The 19,768-nt window shown below is 55.8% G+C and overlaps 2 protein-coding genes across 3 annotated transcripts; both read left to right on the forward strand.

Moving 5' to 3' along the window:
* The first annotated feature begins 4,067 nt into the window (after window positions 1-4,067).
* On the forward strand, window positions 4,068-12,227 carry SMARCD1 (SWI/SNF related BAF chromatin remodeling complex subunit D1). Its single transcript, XM_074565101.1, has 13 exons — window positions 4,068-4,248; window positions 4,375-4,562; window positions 6,216-6,258; window positions 6,355-6,477; window positions 7,270-7,392; window positions 7,882-7,998; window positions 8,317-8,418; window positions 8,507-8,668; window positions 8,783-8,880; window positions 9,313-9,448; window positions 9,799-9,921; window positions 10,163-10,264; window positions 10,498-12,227. Exons 1-13 carry the CDS (start codon window positions 4,081-4,083, stop codon window positions 10,549-10,551), a joined length of 1,539 nt encoding a protein of 512 aa, XP_074421202.1. The 5' UTR covers window positions 4,068-4,080; the 3' UTR covers window positions 10,552-12,227.
* Window positions 12,228-13,094: 867 nt separating this feature from the next.
* GPD1 (glycerol-3-phosphate dehydrogenase 1) lies at window positions 13,095-18,588 on the forward strand. 2 transcript variants are annotated; one of them, XM_074564827.1, is made up of 8 exons: window positions 13,095-13,282; window positions 13,465-13,642; window positions 14,234-14,374; window positions 14,756-14,894; window positions 15,835-15,947; window positions 16,276-16,509; window positions 16,698-16,804; window positions 17,088-18,588. In XM_074564827.1, the coding sequence occupies exons 1-8, from the start codon at window positions 13,242-13,244 to the stop codon at window positions 17,182-17,184; spliced, it is 1,050 nt and encodes a 349-aa protein (XP_074420928.1). In that variant the 5' UTR covers window positions 13,095-13,241; the 3' UTR covers window positions 17,185-18,588. The 2 variants fall into 2 exon arrangements, with proteins under 2 accessions (XP_074420928.1, XP_074420927.1); XM_074564826.1 differs by lacking the exon at window positions 14,234-14,374 and having other exon boundaries at window positions 13,156-13,282.
* The last annotated feature ends 1,180 nt before the right edge of the window (window positions 18,589-19,768 follow it).

The raw sequence follows: 19,768 nt of genomic DNA on the forward strand, positions 1-19,768 counted from the left end.
GAGACTCAGCAGAAGTGAGTCACTCCCTTGAATATCACCTGCTTTTAATTTAACCGAGTTAGTAGCAGTTGTAGCACAAGCCATGTCTAAACACATCTTCTGTCCTAAAAATTTCCAGCTACACGGAGCAAAAGTAACGTGCCAGATCCAACTCTGGGCATCCGAAAAAGCCCCCAGGACCCCACGGAGACTGAATAATAGTGAGTGGGCAGTGAACAGGGAATACTGAAATGCCAAACTCCCCGCGGTCACTTGGCTCTGGCCACATCCCTGTTGCTCCTGGAAATGGCAGACGGGTGTTTTGCATTTAAACTGGAACCGTCTTACTGCTATTCTGGTCCTTCTCTGCCAGAGCTGGTGCTGCAAAGGCCACAGGGTGGGCTTTGAATAGGAACAAGATAATATAGCTAAGCCCAGAAGGGAGTTAATGGACCTGAATTAATTGCAGCCAGCCCCTCTGAGTAGCCAGAGAAGCTGACCATGCCTGCGCCCTCCCCAGTGGGCTCCTGTCGCAGAGGGCAGGCAGTGACCCCGTCTCTGCAAGCTCTAATCTCTTCCGCAGCTCCCCATTAACCCGCTGGGCTGTGCTGGGAGCAGGTCACCCCATCCGTCTGTCACAGCCTGGCATTGCCTCGGTGCACCCCCAGCCTCAGCACGGCTGGCTGCCAGAGGTTTCTGCTGCCGCTGGACACGATGTCCGTGAGCCGCAGCCTGGAAGGGACCCGCAGAGGAGGTGTCGGGACCCCAGAGGCAGCGGAGCCGATGCAATTCTCGTGGGTGCACAGCGGGCAGCCAGACAGGACACCACTGTGAGCAGCTCTCGGATATGAAGTGGAAAAGCTTCACAAAAGCTCTACCTGAGAGCCCCGGGGCTGTTCCACCCGGAGAAGAGCAGGCTGAGGGGGGATCTCATCAACGCTCAGTAATATCTAAAGGGCGGGGGGCAAGAGGATGGGGCCAGACTCTTCTCAGTGGTGCCCGGGGACAGGACAAGGGGCAACGGGCACAAACTGGAACATGGGAAATTCCATCTCAACCTGAGGAACAGCATCTTTACTGTGAGGGTGCCAGGGCCCTGGAACAAGGTTCCCAGAGAGGGTGCGGAGTCTCCTGCTCTGAAGAGATTCCAAACCCACCTGGACACAATCCTGTGTGACCTGCCCTGGGTCACCCTGCAGGGGGCTGGACAAGATGATCTCCAAAGGTCCCTTCCAACCCCCACCATTCTCTGATTCTGTGATTTTCAGACACAAGGCTCTACCGCGCATGCGATCCGTGCGTGGCAGGGCAGCGTACGTGGGCCGGGGAGCTCCAGCCTCTCCGGGGTTCCGGCAGGTCACGGACGGGCGCAGTGCACGTAGGATGCACGGGGCTGGCGGGCAGCAAGGTGTGCTGTGCCAGCAGCGTGTGTGCATCCACGTCTGTCACTCGGTGGTGAGAGACTCACGCTGTGCACAAGACAAGGAGTTAATTACATTTCACGGGAAGCATCTCTGATGATCCACGCGAGGACGGGGTGTGACACACCCAGGCCTGGGATGCTGGGAAGCACCTGCTTGCACGCTGCCGTGTTTACCTTGCGGATCGTGCGGCTGCTGAAACCCTACACAGCAAGGATTAATCATGCATCACGCATAAAACCACGGCAGAGATAGCATCACCTCTTCTCCTCCCTGGCAATAATTCCTGGTTACCACTTGCTCAGTGCTAAAGCCGCCAGCAGAAACAGGCGCTGAGATATAATTACACAGTGCTGGATGCGGTTCGGCTGCCTGGAGCCAGAGCCGTACTGGTTGGGGAGGAAGGTTTCAGAGGAGCCGCCTGGTGCCAGCAGGTGCAGTAAAATGAAGGTGCACGGGGTAGCATTTCGCAAACCATTTCCACTGGGAGGAGCGAACCAACCAAACCCTCAGGGCAGAGGAAAAGAGAAAGGACAAGCGAAAGGAGACACTGAGCCAAGGAAGCTGGGGTTATTTTCTCCTTGCCCTTCCTACAAAACGCAGCCAGCATCAGGGGACAGAGAGGACAGGTCAGAGAGCATCCCTGGGGACAGAGGGCTGGGGCCGCTCCCAAACCGGCTCATGCGATGTGGGGTGTCCCAAGACCCCGCAGCTCACCTGTGCCAAGCTGAGCAGCTCTCCAAGGCTCGCTGCCCTCTCTCCGGTTCCGACGTTAGCCCTTGCCTTCTCTCACTCCCACCCCATCTCACTCTGCGTGTCCCTCCCAGGAGAGCCGGGCAGCTTTCCAGCCTGCCCAAAAGGCTCCTGCCAGGCTTTAAGTCTCAGTCAAAGTTGCATCTGAACAATACGGAGCAGATAAGTTCCACTGCTTTTCCTCCCCATGAATATTTCATAAGGCTGCTGGGCGCCAAGCCTGTCGGAGGTGGCATTAAATTAACTGCACGGACACATGGATGCTGAGACAACAGTTAATGGCTGTGCTCAAAGCGTCGTGTTTTTCATCAGGGATAGGAAATGCCGTTATCTGGCAGAAAAGGCGCCAACACATCCCCACTTCTTTGCTCGGTCAACGATGCCATACGCTGTACAGGACAGCCTCCAAAATGACCCATGATCATCATTAATTGCTTAATTAATACTTGTGGTGTGACTGCTCACTTGGGTTTTTTTCACAGATTAACGCTGGCTGGATTTGTGTCCCTTCTCTCTGAGCAACCGCAAGGGCAAGTGCTCCAGGGAACAGGGAACTTAATGCAAATACTTGCAGAAAGTGGCCTTTAATTCTAACATCGTGCTTTCTGTAGCAACTCTCAAGGGAGACAGAAATCCTTTTCCTTGGTGCTCAGCCTAAACCTGAACAAACTGACTCCGTTTATGTCCATTTACACCCCCATAAGCTTACTTCTTAAGACGTTAAGGACGGCAGTTCTGGTGAGAGGTGTCACTGCCAGGTCTGCACGCTGGAGTCCTCCATCCCCGGGGCAGACAAAGCCGCCTTCCTTCGAGCACACCCCAGAGCAAAGGAGGCTTCAGGACCAGCATCTCCTGCGAGAGGCACGCGTTTGTAACAGCGAGCGCTGCAGCTCCGGCCTGGCAAGCGCAGGACTGACACCCCAACCTCCTCAACTCCAGGGCGGCTCTGACTGTAACGGCTCCTGGGCAGTAACCCTGGGGGCTGCCGCGGAAATCAGCCAGGCTCGGCGGGGACAGGAGAGATCAGACCAAGCGCGACGTCAGCCGAGGCAGGTAGAGGAGTCCCCAAGCGTGCCTGAAGGGAGCTCGATGAGGATTCAAGGAGCTGCAAATTCTCTTACAGGTGGTTCCGCACAGAGATGAGAGCCGCCAGCCTGCTGACTTAAAACAGCCACCCTGCTCCGAACACCCACAGGGCTCCCCGCCCCCCCAGGCCCTTGCATCCCCCGCAGGCTCCCCATGAACATTGCCCCCAGCACCCCAAAAGCCACCCTCACGGGCCCTGTACCCTCCCCTAATCCCCCAGGACTTTACCCCAAGACCCTGCACCCTCTGACATAGCCTCAGAACCCCCCGCAGAACCCTGCACCCCCCAAATACCCCCATGGCCCCAGCACACACACACACCCCCGCAGAACCCTGCACCCCCCATATACCCCCATGGCACCAGCACCCCACCAGGACCATGCCCAAATACGCCCAGGACCCTGCACCCCCTGATACACCCCCATGGCCCCAACACGCCCCCAGGACCGGGCCCCAGCACCCCCAAGTCCTTACAGCCCCACGTAACCCCACGGCCCCAGCACCCCAAGACCCTGCGCTCCCCCCCGAATACCCCCATGGTCCCAGGACACACAACGCCCCCGCCCAAGACCCTACACCCCCACATCACCCCCAGGACTCTGCAGCCCCCCATATACCCCACGTCCCCAGGACCATGCCCCTGCACCCCCAGGAACCCCGCACGCCCCATGTACCCCATGGTCTCCCCAGGCCCCTGCACCCCCCACCGCCCCCGCCCCCGCCGCGGCCTCCGGCCGGCAGAGGGCAGCAGTTGCGGGCGGCGCCTCTCTGGCGCGGGACCCGCGCGCGCTCTCTATGGCGCACATCCGGTTCCGGCCCGCTCCCCTTTGTGCTGAAGAAGATGGCGGCGCGGGCGGGATTCCAGTCGGTGACTCCCAGCGGCGGCGGCGGTGGGGCCGCTGCTGGGGCCGGCGCGCTGGGCCCGGGCACGCCGGGCGGGCCGGTGCGCATGGGCCCGGCTCCGGGTCAGGGCCTGTACCGCTCGCCGCTGCCGGGAGCCGCCTACCCGGTGAGGCGGGGGAGGGACCGGCGCTGCGCGGGGCGGGGCGGGAGGGAGCGGGGGCGGCGGGGACGGGGACGGGCTCGGCTTCGGCTTCGCCCGGTGGGCACTGGACCGGTTTTCTTCTCTCCGCAGCGCCCCGGGATGTTACCGGGCAGCCGGCTGGCGCCCCAGGGCCCCTCCATGGGGCCGCCGGGTTACGGCGGGAGCCCGGCGGTGCGGCCCGGGATGGCGCAGGCCAGCCTGGACCAGGCCCGCAAGAGGCCGGCGCCGCAGCAGCTCCAGCAGGTGCAGCCGCAGGCCGTGCCCAACCGCAACCACAAGTAAGGGCCGGTATCCCGGGGCAGCGGGGACATCACGGGGCGGCAGGGTGTCTCAGGGCATCCTCGGGCATTGTGGGCATCCTGGGGCAGTGGGGACATCCCGGGGCATCCTGGGGCAGTGGGGACATCCCGGGGCATCCTTGGGCATTGGGGTGTCTGAGGGCATCCTTGGGCATTGGGGGCATGCCAGGACAGTGGGGACATCTCAGGGTATCCCAGGGCAATGGGGACATCCTGGGACATCCCTGGGCATTGGGGTGTGTTAGGGCATCATTGGGCATTGGGAGCATCCCAGGATATCTCTGGACATCGGGGTGTCTCAGGGCATCCTCGGGCACTGGGGACATCCCAGGACAGCGGGGGCATCGTGGGCAGTGGGGACATCCCGGGGCATCCCAGGCCATTGGGAACATCCTGGGGCATCCCAAAGCATTGGGGTGTCTCAGGGTATCCTTGGACACTGGGGACATCCAGGGGCAGTGGGACATCCCAGGGCGTCCTCGGGCATCAGAGCATCTTAGGGCATTCCAGGACATCCCCAGGCATCGGGGTGTCTCAGGACATCTTGGGGCATCCCTGGGCATCAGGGACATCCCCAGCCATTGTAGTGTCTTGGGACATCCTGGTGTCCCCTGGGACATCCCTGGGTCTCAGGGACATCCTGCATTGTCCCCTGGCATCGGGGCATCTCAGGGCATCCTCAGATGGGGGCACGGACGTTTTGCCTCTTTCACCAAAGGCCCCCGGGAGCAAGGCCAGGTTTGGGGGTGCAGGCAGGCACCCCTAGGATCAGAGAGCGAGGGGTGAGTCCTCGCTGAAGTGGGGACTGCGTGGGGCAGCAGGGAGTGTCAGTCACTGACGTGGTGCAATGGCCTGGCTGCGCTTAGCGACACAAAGCTTTTCTGTTGGGCTGTGTGTGGGGCACTCTGCCTCCTGCCGTGCTTGGAGGAAATAGCCTCAAGTTGCACCAGGGGAGGTTTAGGATGGATATTAGGAAAAATTTCTTCACTGAAAGGGTTGTCAAGCATTGGAAGAGGCTGCCCAGGGCAGTGGTGGAGTTGCCATCCCTGGAGGTATTTAAAAGCCGGGCAGACGTGGCGCTGAGGGACATGGGTCAGTGGTGGTTTGTGCAGTGTTGGTGGATCGTTGGACTCTATGATCTGAAAGGTCCCTTCCAATCCAGACGATCCTATGATTCTAACACTGGTAATTCATCTCTTGATTTAAAATGCATTTCCTAGAAAAGTCCATCTAAAGCTAATGGAGGCTAGAGAGTCGCTTTGGTTAGGCATTATGTGTAGTACGCCCTTTCCAACTTGATGTAACCCCGCTTTCTGAGCTCTCACAGAGGATGTGAAATGTTCAGGTGCGTTAGTTCGTCACACCGCCGTGGGCTTCGTCAGCTCTGCGGTGCTGGAGGCCCGGCAGGGGCCATGGGGAATACAGAGCCTGACTGCACTGATGGTAGCAATAAGAGCCTCTGAAAAGGAGAGCCCGGGCCCGAGACTGGCATCAGGCTGAGCACACCGCTAACGCGGCAGTACTAAACCAGAGAACAAGTTGTCATCTTGCTCCCTTCGTGAGTGCCTACAGTTCATTTGCACAAAGTGGTTGCCATTTTAATGACTGTGTGTGCATCTTCTTCCTTAACAGCGCTAAAAAGAAGAAGATGGCTGACAAAATTCTACCTCAGAGGGTGAGTGGCACACGCAGCTGCAGCCTGCGTTGATGCAAAGTAGGCTGGAGAAGTGCGGGGGAGCTGACAGTGATTTGCATTCTTGATTGGCTCTAGATTCGTGAACTCGTACCCGAGTCTCAGGCCTATATGGACTTGCTGGCCTTTGAAAGGAAATTGGACCAGACAATTATGAGGAAACGCTTGGATATCCAGGAGGCTTTGAAGCGACCCATTAAGGTAGGGGAGGGCTGCGTTCATGGTTGTCATGAATCTGGGCTCCCCAGTTCAAGAAGGACAGGGAACAGCTGGAGAGGGTGCAGCAAAGGGCTACAAAGATGATTAGGGGGTGGAACATCTCTCTTATGAAGAAAGGCTGAGGGATTTGGTCTCTCCAATCTGCAAAAAAGATGGCTGAGGGGGGACCTTATCAACGCTTATAAATACTGAAAGGGGGGGTGGCAGGAGGATGGGGCCAGGCTCTTCTCAGTGGTGCCCAGTGACAGGACAAGAGGTAACGGGCACAAACTTGAGCATGGGAAGTTCCACCTCAACATGAGGAGGAACTTCTTTACTTTGAGGGTGGCAGAGCCCTGGCAGAGGCTGCCCAGAGAGGTGGGGGAGTCTCCGTCTCCACAGACATTCAAAACCCGCCTGGACGCGTCCCTGTGCCACCTGCTGTGGGTGACCCTGCTCTGGCCGGGGCTTGGAGGAGATGATCTCCAGAGGTCCCTTCCAACGCTATGATTCTGTGATTCTATGATCATAAGCAAGGTTTGGAGGCTCTTACTTTAGTTAAGACAGCAGGAGGGCAATGAACCTTGGGTCATGTCCCTGTAAGCGTGGCGTATCAGGCATCTTCACGCGCCAGGCACAACCAAGGAGTGGAACCAGAAATGCCTCTTTCCTTGCTGTCTGCCCTGGGAGAGGGGGAATATGAGGCAGCTAAAAACAGTAAGCTCAGTTTTAGCAAAACATAAGCAAGATAGCAAGATTTCAGAATTAACGTTGAGCTGATGCTTTTTCTCTTAGCAAAAACGAAAGCTACGTATTTTTATCTCCAATACCTTCAATCCAGCCAAGTCGGATGCAGAGGATGGTGAAGGAACAGTTGCCTCCTGGGAGCTTCGGGTGGAAGGACGGCTGCTGGAAGATGTAAGTGTGAAATACCCAACCACAGAGGTGACTTTATGGATCTGGAATTGGCGATGAAACCAGTTTCTTAGTGCGTGAGAGTGTAGCTAGGGGCTTGATATCCTCCTTCGTCTCTGTTTTCCAAGGAGTCTGATGGTGAAGAGATCGAGAGCCCAACTTGGAGACCGATGGGTATCCCCATGGCAGGACATGAGTTATACAAAGTTCTTAGAGCTATAAGAATTAATGGTGAGAGCCGATCAGTGGCAGTTGTGTACCCTGGCTCTGAGAACCAGGGCACTTGCGTTGTATGAAATTGCTGAGTAATTTAATTCCTACAAGCTCATCTTTAACTCCAGTCTTTCACTTTCTGGCTTGGAACTTGATTTTCAAGCACATGTTGGTGAATTTAGGTGTTCAGAACTTCAAGGAACACTGTTGTGCACGGTGGCTGTGCTTGAGTGCTGAGACTTGCTGTCCTAACGCTTTTCCTTCCTGTGTTGCTTGCAGTCTGCTCTGTCCAAATATGATGCCACCAAGCAGAAAAGAAAGTTCTCATCCTTCTTTAAATCTCTGGTCATTGAACTTGATAAAGACCTCTATGGCCCTGACAATCACCTAGTAGAGGTGAGCTCCTTTTCGCTGCATTACCTGTAAAAATGGGTTGGTGTTTCAGCAGACAGGGTTTGTGTATCACTTGTAACTTGAGAGGGGGGATACTGAAGGCTTGAACAAGTGGCTGGGGGCCAGGAGCTCTTGAGTTCTTATCTTAGCTTTTCCTCTGACTTGCTGGGGGTCTGGACACTTGTTTCAAGCTGTAAGTGGAAATGAGGTGAACTTTCTCTAGGTGGGTGGGATTTACTGGCAAGCTTGTTGGGTGCCAAGCAGCAGAGGAGCGAAGGGAACCAAGCGTGGGGGTGATTCTAAATGCCCTCTCCTGTTCAGTGGCACAGGACTGCTACAACTCAGGAGACGGATGGCTTCCAGGTGAAGAGGCCAGGAGATGTAAATGTGCGCTGTACTGTCCTTCTGATGCTGGATTACCAGGTGAGGTGTCGGGAGTAACAGCGCAGGGCGTGTACGGTGTCATAGCTGTGTCTGCGGCCATCTCACCTTTCTGGGCTGTTTGTTTCAGCCTCCCCAGTTCAAACTGGATCCCCGCTTGGCTCGTCTCTTGGGGATTCACACTCAGACCCGTCCAGTGATCATCCAGGCTTTGTGGCAATATATCAAGACCCACAAGCTCCAGGACCCCCATGAGCGGGAGTATGTCATCTGTGACAAATACCTCCAGCAGGTAACAGTGCGGCTGGAACAAGCGACTGTTTTCAGCTTTTCTTTGTCAGCAGCCAGTGGTTGCTGTCACTGAGCTCCCATTGCTTTCCTTAGCCCTGTGTTTTTTCTGTCACAGATATTTGAATCTCAGCGGATGAAGTTCTCTGAAATCCCACAAAGACTTCACGCGTTGCTTATGCCCCCAGAACCGATCATCATTAATCATGTGATCAGGTGAGACTGGGACACTTGATTTCCTATTTCTTGGAAGAAGAGTGGAAGGGATGGATGAGGCTGGCACAGGAAGACATTGTAATATGTTCTGATTTTAGCAGTGGTTCCCACGTTGCCTGTCATTGTTTCTTTGTACAAGAACAGCCGCCTCTTTCATTTACCACGTCCCTCTTTTCCACAAGGCACTCCCACGTTCATGCTGTCCTTTGCATTACACTTTTGCAGATGGAAATCTGCTTGGAGCAATCACTTGGTCTTTGTGCTGCAAAGCCATCAGTGGCGCTTTGCTGCTTGGCGTTAGAGCTGAAGCTAACGCTACCTTGGCTTGTCCCTGCCTGCGGTCCATATCCTGCATCATTTTAGAGGAGCTACAACTTGGTGCTTTCTTGAGCTACTCGCTTATTTTGGCTTCTTTCTTGTGGCTGCCCCTAGTGTTGACCCAAACGACCAGAAGAAAACAGCTTGCTATGACATTGATGTGGAGGTGGACGATACCTTGAAAACTCAGATGAATTCCTTCCTGCTCTCCACAGCCAGTCAACAGGAAATTGCTGCTCTGGATAACAAGGTAGGAAGAGCTCCTTCAGCTCTGCCCTCCTCCGGGCTGGGTGGGAATGTGTCACTGGAGCAGGCGAGCCCTGAGCAGGACAGGAGTTCAGCTTTGCTCTGTTGTGCATTTGGAACCTAGAGTGGGGTCAGCCATGCTGACAAACGGGTGACTTTACCTGGAAACATAGTTCTAAAGCAAATGGTCAGTGGGAAAATTGGTAATATTCAGAGCAGGAAACTGGGAATTGAAAATCCTGTTTGATGGGTATAAGTCAACCAGGGAGTATAAGAGTTCGCTGGGTCTCTTCATGTTTCTGTCTGACTTTTCCCCCTATTCAGCAGTTTAGTTGCTGTGCTTATCTCCTTCAGATTCATGAAACAATAGAGACAATTAACCAGCTGAAGACCCAGCGGGAGTTCATGCTGAGCTTTGCCCGAGATCCTCAGGGCTTCATCAACGACTGGCTACAGTCCCAGTGCCGGGATTTAAAGGTAAAAGCTTTGTCTTGTGTGGAAGGTGGATCCAGTCACACGCTTCCCTCATTATAACCGGCTCCCACAGAGAGAGAGGCAATTTCCTGCTCAGAAAGCGAGACTAGAATTGGAGTCAAGTGTAAGAACCTGACCTGACTGTACTGAAATGTCTTTGAGGAAAGGGGAGGGGGTGTGGGTTTGCTTAGGACAGCCAGAGCTTTTGCACTCCCTGAACTGTTGTGTCCTTTGTGCTCTCCAGACAATGACTGATGTTGTTGGGAATCCTGAAGAGGAGCGTAGAGCTGAGTTCTACTTCCAGCCGTGGGCTCAGGAAGCTGTGTGCAGATACTTCTACTCCAAGGTGAGCGTCCCTGAGTAGGGGTCCCCTTCTGTACCCAGTGGCTCCGAGTACCTGCCTGTTACTCCATGCTGCCGGTGGAAAGTGGCAGTGCTAAGCTTTGCTTGTACATACTGCTGGTGCATCTTGGTCCCAGTTTGAGTTTACCGTTTTCCAGATGGGTCCTGTGTTACCCGTATGCTACGGTGCTGCACCATCCAAGTACGGTAACGCTGCTATTCTGGCTTCTCTTGCAGGTGCAGCAAAGACGGCAGGAATTGGAGCAGGCTCTGGGAATCCGTAACACATAGGCTGCTCCGCTCCTCCCCAACCAGAAGGCATCACAGCTATTTGTGGAGACAGAGAGCTGCAGAGTACACTGTTGAGGCTCACATAATCCCGCTCCGGCAGCGAGGCCCGCATCACTATTCATCCTGGCATTGTCCCTGTTGGGGCAACTCCAGGACACCTGGGGTCTTCTGGGGTGTGGCAAGCAGACGGGCTCCAATGAGCACACATTTCTACCTGGTTTTCTTCCTGACTGTTGCCTTGTCAGTCCCAAGGCTTCCGAGAGCCTCCCCTTGACTCTGCACTGCCCGGTAGTGTCCCCAGTAGCCAGTACGACTGCTGACTTGGAGCCTTTCTCAAGTTCAGAAACCACAGCCCATCCCTCCCCAACTAGCATCTAGTTGTGGCACACGAGACCTGGGTCTGGGAAGCCTGGATCTGCTGTAAGGGTGGAGTTCTGTGGCTCGTCCCTTCCCTGCCTGGTTTTATAGCAAGGTGCCAGGATGCCATGAGCTGACATACCTCCCTGCCCTCACTCCCTCGCTCGGAGGGTGCTGCTGCACTGGGCTGCCTCATAAGTCACTCTCCTCCTGGAGGAAGTTACTGGACTGTGTAGAGAATTGCTTCTCCCCTTGTCCCTTTTTTCCCTGCCCCGTTCCCTTTGTGTTCTTTGACAGACTGTCCTAGGCGGGCATCACAGGGGAGCTGAGGCATTGGTTTACTGCAGGGACGTGGAAGCATTGGAGTGGTGAGGTTTCTCTGCACTTCAAAAGACCTACGCCTGCGGTTCCAGCAAGCCATCTGGCTGCTTGTGCTCCCTGTAGCAGGGAGAGGGGACGCAGCAGCTGCCTGGTGGAATTGTGCAGGGCTGCAGCGCTGTAGGTTCATTCCTTTGGGACAGTTATCCTGTGTCACTTGCTGTGGGGACCAGAAGCTCCTTCGCGTGGACCTGAGGGTGTAACGGGACAGTCCTTGGGAATGGACATAGCTCCAAGCGTACGCGAGTTAGCAGGTGTTTCCGTGCCGAAGCTCCTGTGGTTTTTAGTCACGTTTTAGGTTCTGGGGCTGCCATAAGGCCCAGCATGGTTCAGGAATGTACAAGTAGATTTTCTCGACCGTGGGGAGTAGCAGCCCAGATGCCTCTGTGGAATGAATTACTGGTGAACTAGTGGTCAGGTGTAAGGGAGTGGCCTCTCTTAACCCAGATCTCAGTATTTCTTCTCGAGACTGTAATGCAAATGGACTTGAAAGTTGGTCGTATTCTCTTGGAATAGCTGCAAAAACCTGTTACTGACAAACCCCCCCTCATCCCCACACCCAGCTTTGCTGTGGTTGGGAAGGTTGCTACGAATTTGGGAGCCTGGGTGGCCCTACTCCTCGTGTGTGTGTTACTACATGTCCGTGAGTAATAGACTCTCGACCTCCCTTCTCCTTTGCCCCCTTATGAAATGGCTCCTCTGTGGTTCTGGGGTGAAGGTCTTGGTGCTGATGAAGCAGCCCACTGACTCCTCAGGGGAATCACACATGAAGGATGCTGAGTACTGCGTAGGCAAACATAGCTGTTGCAGAATAACTGCTTTTCTTAACTGAATATTATGGTTTTTTCCATGGACCAAAATTTTTTTTTTTTTGTACTGTATCCTTGTAGATGTCACCCAGTTTTAATAAAAGCCTCCTGTGAAGGAAGCTGTCCTCCCTCCTTCTGTGCTGACAGCACGCTTTCTCTCCGCAGCTGCCTTGGTGAATGACACTTCATTTACTTGCCTGGGAAGGGACAGGATTGGATTATCTCCACTTTTTTTCTTTCTTTCTCTTTTTTTTTTTTTTTTTTTTAATTTTTAACAAAGCCAACTGGGTTAAGAGGCTGCAGAGAAAATGTTCTTCATAGTTTGGCCTTTTATAGAGAGCCTTTCATGTAAGGATCTCTGGCTCGCAGAGTCTGCTAAGCCTTTGCAAAAGTGCTTTTGTGGTAAACAAGAAAAGTAACTTGAGCAAAACTGGAAATCTAGTGGCCAAGCTGCTGATAAAATCTAGACGGGCCAGTTTCCACACTCTGCTGCCTTGCAGAATTGTGACAGCCTGTTTCCCCCCCATGGGAGTCGGGCATAATTTTGAGGTAACTGTATTAAAGTTTACATACAAGGGCTTAAAACTATGCAAAAGGGGCAGCAGTGTCTCCACCCTGCCTTGTTTATAAAAGTAGAAATGTAATGCACCTGTAAGCCCTTGTGGCAAGGGAAAACTCCTCTGTGGCTAGAAAAAGGCGCAGTTTGCCTGAGGTCAGGCCGTTAGTGCTGCTGCTCAAGGCTGTGAGATCAGAGCAGGGGTTGTGTCCCGGGTCCGCAACCACACGGTTCATGTTTCTTACTTCGGGGGGCGGGGGGGGGGGATAAAATGCTTTTCTGTGGAAAAGGGAAGAGAGAAGCTCTGCAGTCACGACTCCTGCTTCTGCTGAGATTTGGGATGTGAGCTACTTCACCTTTGCTTCAGGGGAGCAGTTTACGCCTGCAGCACGGTCTCGCATTGCCGCCCCCCGAGCTGCGAGCACCGGCGGCGCCCGGGAGAGCGGCCGGTGCTGCCGCCCCGGGGCTCGGTGCCCGGTTTCCCCGGGGGCAGGCGGGGACGGGGGCGGGACGGGGCCGCCCCTGCTCCGGGCGGCCTTGAAATACCAGCGGCGGGCTCAGCGCTGCGCAGCGCCCCGGCTCCCTGCACCATGGGTGGCAAGAAAGTCTGCATCGTGGGCTCCGGCAACTGGTGAGTGCCCGCTGCCCGGCCACCCCGGTCCCCTCTTCGTCCCCGTCCTCCCTAGCGCCCCACGGTACCCGCTGCAAGCTGTCCCCGTTTCACCAGGACCCCCAGTGACCTGCGGCGCACTGGGCTCCCTGGTGCCAGCGGCCTCGGTGCCCGCTGCCTACGGCTCTGCTCTGCCCACGCAGGGGCTCGGCCATCGCCAAGATCGCCGGCAGCAATGCGGCACAGCTGAGCACCTTTGAGAACCAGGTGAACATGTGGGTGCTGGAGGAGGAGGTGGACGGCCGGCGGCTCACCGACATCATCAACACGGAGCACGAAAATGTCAAGTACCTGCCAGGGCACAAGCTGCCCCCCAATGTGGTGAGTGTGGCCCGACGGCAGCCCCTCCGCTGAGCGCAAGGTCCGGTGCCGGCAGCCGGGCTCTCTGGTGAGAGGTAATAAATAGCTCTGCTGGTGTGCTGGGCACCGGTGTGTGAAAGCAGGGGATGCACCGGGCTGCATGGGACTCAGCTACACCCTCCCAGTGACCTTGATCCGTGCTTGGACGAGCTGCAGCCCTGGCTGCTCTCACTGCCCACCTTTGCCCCCGCTCTGGCATCCCACAGGCTGGGCTTGAGGCCATGTGGCTGCCTGCGAACTGGCATCGGCAGCGCATGGAGAGCCCGGGGGCTGCTGCCCCACGGCTGTACGCTCAGCCCCTCGGCTGGCACTGGCCTGCTGGGGTCCCCAGAATGACCCCGGCTCTTGTGGGACCAGCTCAGGCTGCTTTTGCCCTGCTCTGCGCCAGCCCCTCTGCCCTGGAAGGGGACCTCAGGGCAGTGACACCGTGCCCTTCCTTCCCTCACAGGGAAGCCCCCAGCAGTTGCTCTCAAGCCCCTGCTCCCCTTGTCCTGGGTTCAGGACACACTTACTACAGGCACAAGCCCCCGACGACAGTCCTAATCTCTTCAGGTAGCAGAGCCAGACCTGCTGAAAGCCTGTGCTGGGGCTGACATCCTCCTGTTCGTGGTGCCCCACCAGTTTATCCGCAAAGTCTGTGACCAGCTCAAGGGCCACGTGAAGAAAGATGCTATTGGGATGTCGCTCATTAAGGTGTGAGCAGGAGGAGCGCTGCCCGGGCAGCTCGCTGGGGCGCTGCGTCAAGGGGGCTTAGCTGGAAGCAGCCTGGCTCGGAGAGGCTGCGAGGGGAATCCTGGGATTCTGGAGCAGAAACTGGGCTCCAGGGCTATAGGGAGGATGTGGGGAGAGTGGGAAGTGGGGGCAGAGTCTTGATGGGGATTTGGAGGTGTACTGGTGGAGGAGAAGGGTGAGGGCACATGGGGGATCTCAGGGACTGTGAGGAGTGGGGTGCAGCTGAGCACTGGGGGGATGGGAGTCGGAGCATTGAAGCACAGGGAATGACAGGATCGGGGCAGGGGGGCAGTAGGTCTCCAGGGGGGCAGGTGCTCATCTCTGTCCCTGGTTGCCTCTCAGGGGGTGGACGAAGGACCAGATGGGCTGAGGCTGATCTCAGACATTATCCATGAGCAACTGGGAATCGAGATGAGCGTCCTCATGGGGGCCAACATTGCTAATGAAGTGGCAGGAGAGAAGTTCTGTGAAACAACCATCGGTAAGGAGCCAAAAGCCCTCCTCATTAGCAGCCTTCATTTCTGACGAGCAGGAAGAGGCAAAGGGGGGAGCATGGTGCAGCTCAAACTACTGCTGCCCAGCGTGAGCCAGCCCTTTTTCCCCGTGGAGGCAGCGGGACTCCGTAGGAGCTCATTCAGAGGGTTTATGATGTAATTGCTCACTTCACGAAAAACAGAGTTGTGTGTCTAAAAGCTCCTTGCCAGCCTGAGCGTCAGGCAGTCTGCCTGCCGCAAAGGAAAGGGGTGTACGCTAAGAGTCCCTTTAGGCAATGGAGTTCCTACCTTCGTTTCCTTGGGCTTCAAGGGACGCTCACCTGGATCTCGTGTTACTGCCAGCCAGGGCTGCTTGAAAGTTCATCTGGTGACTGTTCTGACATCCTCCACACTGTTTGTGAATCACGTACAGCAGCCAAAACCAACAGAAGAGTTTGCTGGGTTAGAAGTTACGGGATTCAAAGTGTCTATATTTTAAACAAAAGCAAACACGCTGTGCAGGAGGCTGCAGAGACTGGGGAGGTATAACAGCGCGTGCTATCGCTGCAAGCACACAGAAACGCTCTCGTGCAGGACATCGCAGGAACAGGGACAACAGCAGCCTCCAAACCCAAATTTGCAACCTCTGAAGATGCCTTTAATCTGCTGGGCATGTCATTTCTGTCTTGCTCGACACAGCAGTAGGGATCGTCCCCGTCTTCTGGGAATTCCAAGGTTGAACCTCGCTTATCTGCCACTCAATGTGTGCGTGGCACTTTGTGGACCTGCAAATGTTTAGCAACATCCATCAGTTGGGCAATAGGTTCCTCTCGCTGCACCAACTGCAAGGACTATGCTGCAGGAGCACACCACTGGGCAGGAGAGCGGCACAGTCCTACCTCAGGGTCTCCCCCCATCATCTTCCTCCTCCTCCCTTTGTCTCATCAGGCTGCAAGAACACGCAGCACGGGCAGACGCTGAAGGAGCTGATGCAGACCCCGAATTTCCGGGTGACGGTGGTGCAGGAAGCTGACACCGTAGAGATCTGCGGGGCTCTCAAGGTGGGGGAGCCGCTCACCGGGGTTTGCGGGTCTTGGTTAGCAAAGTCTGCAGTTCTCTAGGGCCCTGCAGGGAGCTGGGGGGGGAGGCTGCCAGCTGAGTGAACTCCACTGGGTATCGCGCTGTGGCTTGCTGAGACCGTTGGGTCAAAAGCCAGACTGGAGGGAACTGTGGATGTGTCCTGTTCAGCAGCTTGGAGGGATGATGATTGCTGGCACAGGCAGGGGCAGGCAGGAGCCTGTGCTGGGGATCACACAGGCGGGTCACGGACACAGCAAAGCCCTGAGCTCTGTTGGGAACAGACCCCTCCACGTTGTTGCCGTTTTCCAGAACGTTGTGGCTGTAGGAGCTGGTTTCTGTGATGGACTCGGTTATGGAGACAACACAAAGGCTGCTGTGATCCGTCTGGGGCTGATGGAGATGATTGGCTTTGCCAAACTCTTCTGTAAGGGCCCCGTCTCCCCCTCCACCTTCCTGGAGAGCTGCGGGGTCGCTGACCTCATCACTACCTGCTATGGTGGCCGCAACCGCAAGGTGGCTGAGGCTTTTGCCAAGACTGGGAAGGTAAGCAGAGCAGGGAGCAGGCGACGTTGATATCTATCAACCTGCTGAGCTGGCAGCAGGATGGACCCAATTAGAGCCATGGCATCCTGCCTTCGCTCACCAAGTGCCGCAGCCTGGCTCTAGGGAAGGAAGGTGGGACGGCGGATGGGGTTGCAGGGCCCAGCTCCCTCACTCCTGGGTTGTTTCAGTCTATTGAGCAGCTGGAGAAGGAGATGTTGAATGGGCAGAAGCTGCAGGGTCCCCAGACATCTGCTGAGCTGCATCGCATCCTGAAAAGCAAGAATGTAGTGGAGAAGTGAGTGCTCTTGTTTCCCTTGTCTGTTCTTTTGGGGTGGGGCTGGGATCTTTCCGGCAGCTGTGGGAGGGGAAACCCACCCGTAGTGTCTCTGCTGTTCAGGTGAATCTCTGCACTGCCCACATCAAACCAGCTGGGCAGAAATGTCCTGCTGGATGAGGCCCCGTGCCACTGTCCCACCTGCTCCTGCCCAGTGGTCCTGCAGGTCGCAACAGAAGTTGAGGTGCTCTGACTGCCAGCTCTGGTGACAGCGCGGGGGGTGACTTTGTTCATCTGCCCACAGGTTCCCCCTCTTCACAGCTGTGTATCAGATCTGCTACGAGGGCAAACCTGTTACCGATGTCATCAAGTGTCTCCAGAATCACCCTGAGCATAAGTAAGTGGACTCTGCCTGTGAAACCACCAATCCTGCCAAGAAGCGTGGGGAGCTCCTGCCTGCACCAACTTGCTCTGATGCTACAGCTTTGTGAGGAGTCCGGATTTCCTGGGAGCCTTTGCAGAGTGCTGGAAGGGCAGAGGTTCCCTTTCTCAGCCCTGGACTCTGCCAGCCTGAGCCTGGCATCTGCACAGAGGTACCTGCTGATCTCCCTCTCTCCTTGAAGGGCTCATTTAGCTTCTGCTGATCTCTAGGGTCTGCCCGGAGCGGGGCCGAGCGTCTTCCTCCTTTCACTTTCTCTTGCTGTGATGGATTCAGTTCTCAGAGAGACTCTGCCAGGTCATCTTGATCGATAGGGGCTGTGCAGGAGGCACTGCCTTTGCTATTAGCCCCATGGGGCCACTCTGCTCCCTGCTGTTGCTTTTGGCTTAACTGTCTCGTGGAGAAGGCACGGTTCCCCACCAGGCTCCACCAGGATGAGTGAAGCTCCTATGGACTTTCAAAGGGGCTGAGAATCACTTTTAAGAAGCACCGGCACAGAAAATAGCATTCTTTTCCACCCTGCCATGTGCTATTTCCCTAGCCACTGCCAGCTGCTCCAGATGAATGGTACAGCCAATGCTTTGCTTGTGAGGGCAGCCCCAGGGTGAGACTTTAGAGCTTGTTTGTTTAGACTTTTTGCTCTCACAATCAAACCTGGCCCCTGCACCTGGGGAACTCCCCCGTTGTCAGATCTGCCTGTGTTAATTCCATGCCCACTGATTCTCCCCGGGCAGCCTTTCTCCCTCCTATCAGTTTGTCCTCTGGCTGGCTTTGGCAGTGCAGGGGCCAACTGCCCCGAAGTCTTTCTGAGCAGCTGGCAGGCTGTGTAGCCCTTGGCAGCGTACCTGACAAAGCAGCGGGTCATGTTGCTTTTATATGAATGATCCACAGCAGCTTTCTGCCTTCTCTCTGACTTGCTCCCATCTGTGCTTCTACATGGCTTTCCAGGTGCTAAGAAAGCAGGTTCCGCGCTTTTTCCCTGTTGCCCCTCCTGCGAGGGTGCTGGAAACTGCCCGCTGGCACAAGGGGCAGCAATGGACATGTGATCTGCAAGAGGTACGAGGAGACCTCCAACATCACAGGAGAGGACAGAGGTCTCATGCCTTGTGTTGTGCCTTTGAAACTTGCCCCTTGTCCAGCCGGGTGCCACGTGCCCCTCTGGTCCTCTGAAGCTGGCTCACTCTGCTGGTGTTTGCTCAGGCCAGCGTGTCCAGCGGTTCACTGATCCCTGTCTGGGCTGGCAGGCTGGAGCTGCTGCAGGTCTTGCTGTCCACCCCCATTCCGGGCCCTAGTGCCACCGGGTCTCTGACTAGCAGTGTACTTTACGAACCTTTAAATTAATAATAAACTTGGAGAGGAGAGGGGAGATGTGCTCTTTGCTCTGTGGCTCCTGTGCATCATTGTCTTTGGGTTGGTGCCTGCTAGGCTTGCTAAGCGACAGTTCCCGCCTGGCTCTGCACCCTCGTGTGCTGTCCCAGAAACAGCAAGAATGCCCCCGCAGGCTGCTGTTCAGTCACAACGCAACACAGTGTCCCACTTGCTTTTTCTCAGCAGCGGTTCCAGTGTTAAAGTTTGGCTGTAGGACAGAAGAGGGTTGAGAGTGCAGTGCTGAACCGGGTACGGAATCCTAACGCTTCTACCTGGGGCTAGCAGGAGCCAGGCCAGGATCCCGCCGTGCCCCGTGTACCCCAGGCCTCCCCTTCTCTGATGTCTTGGTTTCTTGGGACGTGCTGTGGTGTTTTATTCATCTCTTCCCAGCTGCTTTTCCTGGACTTGCCTAGTCCCTGTCTTTCTTTGAAATGCATCTCGTACTGAGTGACCTTTCCGGGACGGCTAGCCCTCTGCTCAGCCTCTTGCTAGGGGAATTTAATCTGCTGGCACTGCAGTTGTTTCTGTACCTTTTATTAGACATGCTTTCTCACTAGGCACCCTACGACCTTTAAATTCAACTCAGCTATTGTACAGAAAGTAGCCAGCATCGGCTTCCTCTAAAGAGGAACTTTATTGAGGTTGGAGGGAGGATAAAGGGGGTCCGGCATGTTCCTGGAGGGCTGGCACAACTTCTGCTTCCTGTTGTCTTGAAGTGCTTCAGGAATCCCAGCTCAAGTGTTTGGACGTGAGGCTCACACAGGAGTGAGGGTCTCCCTCAACACAGCGCAGTCTCTCACCTTAGCTTGCTAAACTCTTGCCAGCACCTGCCTGGAGCTGCAGCAGGATCTGGAATTCTGTGTTGGACTTGCATTTAGCTGTTAGCTCCTCTGCTGTGGAAGTGCTTTGCGCGGGTTTCTTTAGTGCTGAGCACTGTGGGCAGCACCTGAGTCCCTGCAAGCCCTGACAGCATTTGCTGAAGGTCCCAGGTCTCACCTGGGGGATGGCTGGTGCACAAAGCCTCTTGCTTGTAGACACTCCAAAGGAGCGCGTGAGCTATAAAAAGTCTTCCCTTTGCCATTTGGAGTTATGTTCTGCAGCCTCAGCACATCCCGGCTCTGCAGGACGCTGCAGCTGCTGGAGCTGCTGCTGTGCAGCGGCCTGGGGAAAGGATAAGG

Source organism: Larus michahellis, chromosome 22, assembly GCF_964199755.1.
Source record: "Larus michahellis chromosome 22, bLarMic1.1, whole genome shotgun sequence".
Lineage (NCBI taxonomy): Eukaryota > Metazoa > Chordata > Aves > Charadriiformes > Laridae > Larus > Larus michahellis.